At 42.9% G+C, this 12,423-nt stretch overlaps 1 protein-coding gene across 1 annotated transcript; it reads right to left on the reverse strand.

Annotated features, from left to right (window-relative positions):
• Positions 1–421: 421 nt before the first annotated feature.
• On the reverse strand, positions 422–7,962 carry LOC110323545 (cyclin-dependent kinase inhibitor 2A). The gene is made up of 3 exons (XM_021200818.1): positions 7,756–7,962; positions 2,519–2,859; positions 422–708 (listed from the first exon to the last, which is right to left on the reverse strand). Exons 1-3 carry the CDS (start codon positions 7,879–7,881, stop codon positions 669–671), a joined length of 507 nt encoding a protein of 168 aa, XP_021056477.1. The 5' UTR covers positions 7,882–7,962; the 3' UTR covers positions 422–668.
• Between the last annotated feature and the right edge of the window lie 4,461 nt (positions 7,963–12,423).

The raw sequence follows: 12,423 nt of genomic DNA on the forward strand, positions 1-12,423 counted from the left end.
TATCTATGGTAGGAGGCTTACAAAACTATTTATTATAGTGTCTGTGACTCAGTCAAATTGCTAAAATGTCCAGTCTTTTGTTTTGCAAGAGAATTCGTTAATCTTTGGCACGGTGCCCTAATAGGAATGTTGCCGGAATGGGCGGATGCAAACTACGTTTTTAGCTAAGAATCTCCCAATTTGCTGGAAACTTTAGAAGAGTCACGTAGCCCTTTTTGAACTTTATTTCGCTAAATGGCTGTTGTGATCGGGTAGAGGATGGGATGGGGAACCAGAGTACAGCTCACAAGAAACCAAGAAACCCAGTGCTGCAGAGGGGTACTCAGAAGTTTCCAAACACCTCTTGTAAAATGATATAGAAAGGGAAGCTTCAGTGAGAGTTTGGGGACACTGGAAGGCATTTCTATGCTAAAAATCAGTTGACATTTTTAAAAGCATCTTTATTTTTTTTTTTTTTAAACCATCCAGCCATTATCCCCCTTCGCGGCCGCCTTCGCTCAGTTTCTCATCCCATTCCTTTCCCATCCAGGGCCCTCCCTCTGCCCCCTCCCTCCCCTCCCTCCCGTGATTGCAAAAAGCATTATTATGTATTTTTAGAAGCCACATGCTAGACACCCTAGCATCGCTAGAAATGAAGCTAAGGAGAAAAATGCGGGCTGAGGCCGGATTTAGCTCTGCTCTTGGGATTGGCCGCGAAGTCCCAGGCACCTGCAAAGAGAAGCGAGAAAACAGTCGGCGGGTCCTCGGTGCCAGTCGTGCCGGCTTCTGCATTGCTCCAGGCGTGTGCAGCACTCCTCGCCCTCCAACCCCCCATTGCTAGGCTCTCTAGATGGCCTTCTGATCATCTCCAGTTTCTGAAACCCGCTAGCCACCACGCGACAGCCGCTTGTGCTTGGCTTGGGCCTGGCTCTCTCTTGGCAGCGGGAGAAAAACCAGCACTGGAAGCCAAGGGCAAATCTTACCCGCCCCGCAGCGGCGGTGGGGAGAGTTGTCTCCTTGCTCCTCCATCGGTGCCTTTCAGCCCCGGAGCAGACTGCCGGGCTCTGGTTGGCTGAGGGCCCACCGCAGTGATCTTTTCGGTTTCCCTCCTCTATAACTATTAATGGGATCTGGAGGCTCCTTTTAAGATCTTCAGGGTTCCCACAAGACTGGCTTTTGCTCCCTAGTTCCCCACCCTTCTGCAACTGTATCCGGGATCTCGGTCCTCACTCCAACTCTCCTTAGCAGTTTCTCTAACCACTTCTTTATCTTGACCATGCCTCCTCAGCTCCGGTATGCAAACCTACTCACTGAAAACAGGTTTTCTCGAACACATGCCCTGAAAGATGTGCACTTGGAGGGGTGGGGGCCATCAAATTAGGACCCACTCCGAGCCTCCCTCTTCTTGTTTGCAGCTTAGAATCTAACACTGACTTCCAAGGGCCTGAAGGAGACTTGTTGCGCGCTTGTTCCAGTCGAAACAGGATCTATTCTAATATCGTCTCAACCATGTTTTACACTAAACATTTGTGTTATTTCCGTATTCTGCTTCATATATCTTATTTTAATTAAATATTTTCTCCTTAGCAAATGAAAAACTTTTCTTTTTTCGAGACAGGGTTTCTCTGTGTAGCCCTGACAGTTCTGGAACTCACTTTGTAGACCAGGCTGGCCTTGAACTCAGAAATCCGCCTGCCTCTGCCTCCCAAGTACTAGGATCAAAGGCGTGCGCCACTACTGCTGGCGCAAATGAAAAACTTTAAGCCTCACATTTTATGGGTTGTGTTAGGGGGGTGGGGATCCAAGAAAAGAAAGGCTTCCTGGTTGCTGAAGGTTTTGAAAGGAAAAGGAGGCTTATACTGATATGTGGTTTAATCATGTCTCCAAGACGTGGGACCTTTACGTTTTTTAGTAACTATGTGTATACACAGCTTGCACAGTGCTCACAGAGAGGTCACAGGCATTGAATCCCCTGGAGCTGAAATTCCAGGCTGATATAAGCTGCCTCAAGTGGGTGTTGGGAATCGAGTTTTACCCTGGAAAAAGCAGGGCACTCTTAACAGCTGAGCCACATCTCCAGCCCTAAAATGTAAACTTGAAAAGACTGGAACGGACAGAGTCTCTTTTCTCTGGAGGGGATCACGGACGACCTCCATCTCAGATACTCTCAAAACGCCCTGGAGGGGCCTAGAGAACTTTCCCTTGCGAAGGCCAAGGTTTACAAATTTGCTTACGAAAGAGCAAGAGCTTAAGGGCAGGGTGTAGAGTAGCTTGGTTCGGAAACTGGAATCGGTCCACCAGGCAGGATTGAGAGGCTGCAAAACCGCGGGTGGCAGCGACGCTCTGCTGCTGCTCTACGGGGCGTGTGCAGAACCGAATGAATGCTAGACCTCTGGACCCTCCTGCCCTCGTGGTACCCTGCCTAGGCCTTGACCAGGAGTAAGCGGGTAGGTAAAATGGGAACTTATGGGACCGTGTCTCATTTGGGTTGCATCTCCTTTTTCTGAGTTTTGGAAGCTTTTGGACCAACTATGCTCACCTGGGCGTGCTGGAGCTGAAGTTATGCCCGTCGGCCTGGGCGACGTTCCCAGCGGTACTCAAATACCACCCAGCAGAACGCAAATACCACCCAGCGGAACACAAATATCGCACGACGTCTTGGTGCCCCCGCTCTTGGGCCAAGTCGAGAGGCAGGCGACCCCAGGCATCGCGCACATCCAACCGCGCCCCTGACCGGTGCAGCAGCACCAGCGTGTCCAGGAAGCCTTCCCGCGCTGCGTCGTGCACCGGCCTGGAGAGGGTGGTGGGGTCCTCGCAGTTCGAATCTCCACCGTAGAAGAGCAGAAGAGCTGCAACATGAACGTTGCCCATCATCATCACCTGAAAAGTCAGAAGAAAAAGTAGAGGGATCACCGCTAGAGTGAGGGCAGTACCCAAGAAAGAAGCCCTATGTAAGAAGCTTGCTTCATTGTTGGGGCTGGAGAAAGGGCAAGAGCTTTGAGTGGTCTTCCCAGAGGTCCTGGGTTCAATTCCCAGCAACCACATGGTGGCTCACAACCATCTGTAATGGGATCTGATGCCTTCTTCTGGTGTCTCTGAAGACAGCTACAGTGTACTCTTCATATATATAAAATAAATAAAATCTTTAAAAAGAAATAAAAAAAAAAAAGAAGCTTCATTGTTAACTATCCAGATCAGAGTACCCACAGTCAGGAGGTTCTACCCCTTAAAGGCTCCTAGTCCCGCCTTGGAATTCTTCTTACACACAGGCTAACAGTGTATTTCCTAAGATTTCCTGGTGCTCGGACCCCTGTAGAACATCGCCAGGGGCATAGACACATGGCACTTGCCTTATTTGAGACGAACTGGGATTGTGTGGTAATCACTACAATGTGGTTGGCAAAAAAGACAACCAGAACTCTCACTTTGTTGTTGTTGTTGTCAACCTAGTCTTCCTGGAATGTTATACTTCAATTCCTTACGTATAAAATAATAAAGCTTGTCCCTAAAATAGTAATGTCCCCTCCCCATCTTAAATTATTGGTCCTTTGAACTGTAACTGGAGAGGAAAGACATAGTAGACAACACTATATTAAGCACTATATTATATTAAGGATCTTGAGGTACATTATCCAAGTGTGCAAACCCAGGCTCCCTGAATCCCCATCCACTCTGGACTATCAGAATACGCTCGAGGTTTTCATAGATATCCTGTCACAGAGAAGATATAAGCAGGGACACAGAGGTCAGAGAGATGTTGGCATCCTGGGCCAACAATAGCCACTAAGCTAGAAAAAAGAAAGTCCATTCTGGCTTTTAGCCTTCTAAAGGAATGGAGCCCTCCAGACTCAGTTTAGACATCTGGCTCCTATAATTACATAATGATAATTTTGTGTTTGTTTTAGTCATTAAATGTGTGGTAACTGATTCAGTTGGTGGAATGCTTGCCTGGTGTTTTAGTTTGCTTTCTGTTGCTACAATAGAGGTCATAACCAAAAGTATCCTGGGGAAGAAAGGGTATCACAGTGCATCACTGAGGGAAGGCAAGTCAGGAACTCAGCCGTGCAGGAAAGGACTGAAGCGGACAATGGAGGGGGACTGAAGCGGACAGTGGAGGTGTGCTCTCATGGCTGGCTCAACTTGCTTTTTAACTCAGGCAAACCATCTATCTAAGGGTCGCATTGTCCACATTGAGTTGGATCCTCCTATATCAATCAGAAACCAAGAAAGTGTGGCCCCCAAGGATTTGTCTACAGGCCAATATGGTGAATACGTTTTCTTAATTAAGGTACCTTCTTTCCAAATTACTCTAGTTTGTCATGTAAAACCACCTATACGACCTAGCATATGAAAGAAACTCTGGGTTCAAACTCCAACACTGCAGGAACCCTGTATACCTGTATTCTCAACACCCAGTGAGTAGAGGCAGGAGAATTAGAATTTCAAAGTCACCTTCAGCTACAGATTGTGCTGGAAGCCAGTCTGAGTTGCTTGAGACCCCCACCCCCCTCCGAACTAAAAGAGGGGAGGTGGGGAAGGACTAGAAGGGAAACTGTAATCAGGATATGTTACATGACAAAAACTATTTTACATAAAAGGAAAACTTATAATTTGTTAGAACAGTAATCAGAAAGCAAAACAAGTCAAGTTTAAATTGTGAAAGGCTAGCTTTGGACTGTCAATCCTCCTGGCACAATCCCCTTCCCAAGTAACTGTGATTCCAAGGTTACACAGAAAAACCCTCTCTCAACAACAGCAACAAAAACAGCAGCAGCAGCAGCAATGATAATAAACAAAGCCATTCCCATAGAAGACTGGACTGGACTCAGCACCATGCTTTGTGCACGGGAAGCAAGAGCTCAACCATCTTAGCTGCCTCCATCTATCAGAGAGGCATTTTGAAAAGGAATCCACAATCAATCACTACAAAAACACATAACTACTTTGTTATGAGTTAGGGAATCCAGTTCTGGGGGGATCTCACACCTTCTGGCCTTGGGTGGACATCACACATACATGTGGTGAAGATATACATTCAGGTAAAACACCTATAAACAAGTAATAAACTAATAATAAAGAATAATAAAGAAGCCAAGTATATAAGTGGAAGTTCTGCTGCTCAACTGGAAGCTTGACTTGAGGCTGGAAGTCAAACTCGAAATACCAATAGGAACATTAATGTCAAGTCACCTGCTTGCAGTTTAAAAACATGAAAAAAAGTCATATTGTAGTAACAATCACATAAAACTTTCCCCAAGTTGTTTTACTTACAATGGTAACTATTAAAGGCTTTTTAGGGTACGCAAGATGGCTCTGCAGGTAATAGTCTGACACTGTCCATTTTCCAGGTTCATATGGTGAAAAGAGGGAACTACGTCCCATAAGTTGTCCTCTGACCTCCACACACAGCCCCCCTCTCAACTAAATAAATAAATCGGTGCAATAAAAAATAAATAAATAAATAAATATTTTAAGCTCTGTAAAGTTAACTGGACAATAAACTAGGCAGAATTTGCCTTAGAGAAAACAAGAAAACCCTAAACACCACTTTGTATAGAGAACCCACAGTTTTTGAACTAATTTTATCTAGGGCTAAGAATTAAGAAACTTTTGCTCATACTAGAACAAACTTGATCATAGGTTTGGAATCCCTACTGAGACTACAAGAAGTTAAGGACAATGCTACACTAATGTAATGGATACACTGCTTTTGTCTACTGTATGTATACATACATACAGGCATACTCCCTTCTCCTCAGGCCCCTGCTTCTGTTTATCCACCCCTTCAGCTGCCATCTCCTCCACTCCTGTTGAAAGTTTTAGCCTCAGGAGTCTTCTCAAGAATCATATTAGCAACAACAGTCTTGCACACAACATTACAAAAAAACAAAACAATCCACACGGATAGCCAAGAAGTTTGCTACCAGAATAAGCTTGAAGAGTGGACCCTGATCAACCTTCAGGACCTTTTGGCTCCCAAGAGGAAGATTTAATCAGTTTGCTGTTCTGTGCTCTCTTAACTCCTGGAAAGTCCATCATCCTTTTGGATTTACCTCCCTCCCTCTCTCCCATGTGTTGTGTTTTGTGTGTGTGTGTGTGTGTGTGGTAGAGGGGCTGGAGTGTCATCACCTCATCCAACACGGGTTTTGTTGGCCACAGATTGCTTTATAACTTCAAACATCTCTTATTCAGTACTGATGGAGGCAGTGCAGAGAGAGAAGGGAGTGGACATAGGCACTCAGAATTATGTGTGATTTTAAATATGAATTACTTTCTCTCTCATATATATATATATATATATATATATATATATATATATATATATATATATGAAGATAACATAATTGCACTAGGACTGCTGAATCATTCTCTGAAGAAAGTAAAACTAACTTAGGTTTCAGGAAAACTGTAAAGGAACTATGGAAAGGAGAAAGTAACAATACTGTGTGTGCCACCTGTGTGTTGAAGACCTCCATCTTGCTCATAAAATTGGTTTTAAAAATTGCTCACATCTGAAGAAAAAAATCACAAGTGGGTAGGTAGGTAGGGAGGGACCTGGGAGGGAAAGTGGAAGTGTGGGGGAGGGAGTGGGGGGGAATAAAAAATAATAAAGGTAGAAGGGGAAACCCTGTGATAGGAAAAAAAATTGCTCACATCTTTCATGGTATAGAAAAGTTGAAATAGCAAAACTAAAATGAATACTAAATCCTTTAAGAAAGTACCTTGTTTTTTGTTTGTTTTGTTTTTTGTTTTTGTTATTTTCTTTCTACTCTTCTTTTTTAGGGGGGAGGTGTTTCTATACAGGGTTTTCCCTATGTCATCCCTGCTGACCTAGAACTGACAAGATTTGTCTGCCTGTCTCTAGATTCTGGGATTTAAAACAAAAACAAAAAACAACCCAGCTTATTTCTCTCCTCTCCTCTCCTCTCCTCTCCTCTCCTCTCCTCTCCTCTCCCCTCCCCTCCCCTCTCTCTCATAAACTAAGCATTTCTACCTCAAATGTCAAGTGGGTTATGGTTCTGAACCAAAAACGATTTCCTCCTTTCCCATTACTAAATAGCTGTGAAAACTACCCAACTTTCTTTACTTTTCTGTATTCAATAAATAAGGTCCTCTCTTACATATTTTAGGACTCCAAATGCAAACTTCTCAGCCACTGGTAAATGTTAAACTGTAAACTATAGTCACATTATTTTAAAAGGTTCACATTTATCTTGTACAACCACCCAACCTGTCTAGAATCAAAGATGTTTCCATGCTTGACTTACAAATGATCTCAAGGCCCCAAACTCGTTTATTTTTATTCTGTGATTTAAAGTGTGTAAAATATATTCTATGCTGCAGTTTCAGAAGGCACCTTCTAGCCTTTTTAGTCAAGTTGCAACCGGTGTTTCTTTTCTTCACCTTATTATGCACAGGCTCTGGAATGCACATTTGTTTCACAGGAATTTTCTTTGTTAGAGTTAGAAAGGATAGTTACCGACCGACATTACTAGGGCCCGGACTCCTTTTAGGTTGAAGCTGGTAAAAGCAACACCAGAAATAATCAGCTGACAGTAGATGGGAGAAATAAGACTTCTCAATAATAAGAAATTGAAAACTCGATGCCAAAATGGTTTCACTATAACAAGTTAGTATAGTGGGTGGGTCCGGAGGGCAGCAGCAACAACAAATACAAACAAAAAATATCTGGGGTACGCATTTCAAATGGTAATTGAATGTTATCTCTTCCTGAACAAAAGTTACCCGACTGCAGATGAGACATTCCTTGCCTACCTGAATCGGGGTGCGACCGAAAGAGTTCGGGGCGTTGGGCGAAACCCCGGCTTCCAGCAGTGCCCGCACCTCGTGCACGCGGCCCTGGGCCGCCGCCCTGGCTAGTCTGTCTGCAGCGGACTCCATGCTGCTCCAGATCTCTCTCCCCGAGCTCGCCTTCTTCGCGGAGCTTCAGTGCCCGCCCAGTCGCCCAGTCCTGTGACCAGTGGGGCCCTCCTTCCTTCCTCTGAGAATGGGGGGTGGGAGGGTGGGAGGACCACACTCTGCTCCTGACCTGGCTCCACAGCCCGCTATAGGTGGCGCTATTTGCCCTGAATCTAGCGTGCATTGGACACCTCTGAAACCACTGCTGCCCTCCCTCCGGATCGGGGAAGGGGATGGAGCCCGGACTGCAGAAGAGATGCAGGGTTCCGGTGGAGAGCTGGGGGTTGAAGCAGCGCTAAAGGATCGGAGAGCCCCCACCTGCTACCCACGCTAACACCCCTTCCCCCATGCCTGGCCACCCCTTGACACGCTGGGCTCCTTCTGGGCGGGCACACCAAAGAAGCGCACCCGTGTCTTCTGAGAAAGTGAACTAGTCCATTCTCGAAATCTCTCTTTCCTCCCCAGTGCAACACCCAGGTATTAGAAAAACGAAGGAGGGTAATTTTCATCGCCGCAATGAAACTTAACCTCTTAGCAAAAAATTGTGTCCTCTTTTATTCAGAGGAAAGAGCTACAACTTCGCCAAGCTGAGATCCCAAATATCCTAGCTCAAACAACTCATTTTGGAGGGTACCACGCCCAGTATGAAATCCGAATATTTGTGAAGGATTTGCAGAAACATTTCTGATGTTGCGGAATCAGTGCTAGGATTCTGTGCACGAATATAAAAAAGTGAGGGAGTGAAGTCATTGGAGGGCAATCTGTTTACAAAGTATTTCTATTTTATGGGGCTGTTGTGAGTTTAAATGAGTTGATGTGTTACGCATAAACGTTAAGAAATACTGCGCGGGCTGGTGAGATGGCTCAGTGGGTAAGAGCACCCGACTGCTCTCCCGAAGGTCCAGAGTTCAAATCCCAGCAACCACATGGTGGCTCATAACCATCTGTAACAAGATCTGATGCCCTCTTCTGGAGTGTCTGAAGACAGCTACAGTGTACTTACGTATAATAAAAAAAAAAAAAAAAAAAAAAAAAAAAAAAAAAAAAAAAAAAAAAGAAATACTGCGCATCCAATTGCACAGGTTTAAATTGTTCGTTAAAAACGTATTTGCAATCTTGTGAGGCAGGAAGAAGAGCACGCTTTGGGCAGAGTTACCAGTATCAGACAAAAGGGAAGATTAAAAAAGTCAGTCCTCACCGGAAAGGCAATGGCCCTTTCTTCCACTCCTGTAACTCAGCATAAACTCAGAACTCTGTCTGCTTTCTGCCTCCTGGGTGCCAGGATTAAAGGCCTGGCATTATTTTCTGTAGATTTTGAATAATTTTCTCTCCCCATATTCTTTATATGGCCACAGCTATTTTTGACTTTATATGTGTGTGGTGAGAATGTCAGTCATATCCTGTGGACACAAAACTACAGAGAACTAACTGACTCCTTATTTACCAACTCCACGAATTCAAATGCGTGTGTGTGAGTGTGAGTGTGTGTCTGCGCGCGCCAGAAGTGGGGAAAAGGGAGGGGGAGAGGGAGGGACAGACAGACAGAGACAGAGAGAGAAAGAAAGGAGAGTCTCACCTTATATTATACTCCAAGTTGGCCCTGCTTCAGTCTCTTTAGCCAAGCTAGCGGAGTTTAGTTTAAATAAACTATGTAAATTATCTGAGGCTTTGTTCTCTCTCCTCAGGTTTAAGTAAATTATGTAAACTTGTTGAGGTCTGTAAGGAAAATAAAATTCACCTAGAAAAGGTCATTTTGGAGAGTAATGAATATTCTGTGAAAATCCAGGTATATAGCCGGTTTTTAATAAATAAAAGTTATTATTTTGGAACACACACATGTTCTCTCATGTTAGCGATAGAGACCATTAAAGTCAATTTTCTCTTTGCCCTTATTCATAACTGTATTCCTGCAAAAGGTTATAAGGATCAATAAGTAATCTCCCTTCTACTAGTTGTGATTAATTATCTTTTTGAGGATTCAACCCTCTAAAAGCATCACCGTGGTTGCAAAAGTTCCTGTGTTCTAACGAAATAACTTTCAGAAAAAAAAAAACAAAAAAAACAAAAAAAACTAGTCATTAAATTAAGGGAAGTGACTCTGGGGTGGGTTGCCGTGTCCAGTGTTTCCTCTGCTCTGTAGTCTACCACGTTTTCTTTGAGTGTATTTCAAGAGAAAATTCGTATTCCAGGAGAGCCCTGGGAAAATTAGGCTAAACAGGGGAATGGAGAGTTTATCACTGATACTGGTTTATGTCTGCCCCCTTTATAAAGTCCCTTACAGAGTGGATTTTCCTTTAAAAACAAGTGTTGCCCTCTGATTGCTTACTGGAAGGAAAAAATGGTGTATTGTGCATTTGTGTGTCTGGAACCCCAATTCTGAATAACTTCTTCAAAGGAGTTATAAGTTACCATAAATGACTCAAATTTCACATTCAAGACATTTTGAGGGGTTTAAAAATGACTTTAATACCACACACACACACACACACACATACACACACACACACTTTTAAAACAATATTTAAAAACTCCTTTCAGTAAACTGCAGGGCTTTCTGTAAATATCACTATACCAGGTCATTGAAATTGTTTGAGATCAAAGATAGATTAATAACAACTTTTTGGTTTTAAAAACTACACTGATTTCCTACTACAGAAAAATACAGATATTATTATCCAGGTAGTACATACCCTACATGCTTTCATACAGGGGATCTATGCAGATGCAGCTAAAAAAGCAGGTGACTACACTAATTTTCATAGGGCATCTATGTCAGGTTTGGCTAGGGACTTGATTGTTAGATGCATCTTACTTGGATGTTTGCAGGGAGATTGACATCCTCTACCTACTTCTACGTGTCATTACATAAATACCGTAAACTGCTGCCTTTGGGCTTATAGATAAAAAATAAACAAAAAAATAAATAAATAAAATGGAATTGGAGAAATCCCTGCTGCTCCAAAACCACAACAGCTAGGAGGTAAAAGGAAACAAATTGATCCCAGGCTGTGTGAACACCAAGAACGGGGCGTTCTTCTGCTTCACGCTGTTCAAACTGTGGTGGCGCAGAGCCTCTCCTTTGCTGTTTTTAAATCAAAGTAGAAACATAGAAACGCGTAATTTATATTTATGAGAGATTTCAGGTTAAATTTGTAAGATGCAGAGACTTGGGAGCTCATAAGAACTTTAGCAATTATTATACTGCCTCATGTTTTGAATTTTTCCACTGAATCAGTAAATATTCACTGGGACATAGAGACTCATGCTGAGTAAGAGTGACTTAAGGGTGTCGAAAAGAAAATATGTAGACATGGGCTGGTGAGATGGCACAGCGGGTAAGAGCACCACTGACTGCTCTTCCGAAGTTCCTGAGTTCAAATCCCAGCAACCGCATGGTGGCTCACAACCACCCATAATGAAATCTGAAGTCCTCTTCCTGTGCATATGAAGATAGCTATAGTGTACTTATATATACATAATAAATAAATCTAAAAGAAAATGTATAGGCACCCAGAGCATGGTGGTACATACCGCTCATCCCAGGACTTAGAAGGCTGAGGATGTCTGGGAGTCCCAGGCCACCCTGGGTTATAGAATGGGAGTGACTGTACATCAAAATACCAGAAAAAGAAATGGTGTGTATGTTTGATCCTAAGCCCAGAAGCAAACAAAGTCAGTAATATAGAAATTATTAACCAATGACATTTTACAGGTTGTGATATTCATCTGAGCCTTCGTCTTTATACACAAGTCAAGACAGAGTAAAATATCTAAAACCATAAGCACAATAAGATAATTAAATGAGATAATGCAGATCCGATTTCTCTATTAAGCTCCTCATAATCACTTCTGAGAGAAAATATATCTTCAATATTTCTTTTGGAAGAGTGACCGAATGAGCTTCTTTTTAAGAAATGTGGTATTATGTAGAATATGTTCTGTTGCAACTACTTGGTATGGAAAATTCAAAGTATTTCACATTACATGGGTTCTTAATTATTTCAAAATATTTGAATAGTAAAAAGATACTACTTTTTATATGGAGGAGGACTTTTCAGCTGAAGGAAGTCAGATAGCTACTGTGTCTTTAAATTGGATGCAAGAATCACACAAAGGCTGAGTCAGATGATCTGGCAACTGAGCAGAGGCAGCAAAGCAAGAAAACAGGGACACTCAGAAGAGAAAGTAAAACACCAATTTTTTTAACCCATCGCTAATGCAACAGGACACCTGGTAGGGCCAAGAAGAGACCACGACTACACTTGAGAGGTACCTAGCTTGGGTCTTCTTACAACTGTGCATTTTCCTCCAGTTCAGGCTACTCCTCTCTGCCCTCCTCGCCCATTTTTGTGCTTTTACAGATACAGGAAGGCTCCACATTTTGTTTGTCAGCTTCGTTGCGTTATGGTTATATTTTACCATAAGCTTTTCATTCTAAATAAATAATATAAACCAGTGAAACCCTTGTATCTTCCTTCTTTCCTTTTTTTTTTTTTTTTTTTTTTTTTTTTTTTTTTTTTTAAA

This window comes from Mus pahari, chromosome 6 (genome assembly GCF_900095145.1).
Source record: "Mus pahari chromosome 6, PAHARI_EIJ_v1.1, whole genome shotgun sequence".
Taxonomy (NCBI): Eukaryota; Metazoa; Chordata; class Mammalia; order Rodentia; family Muridae; genus Mus; species Mus pahari.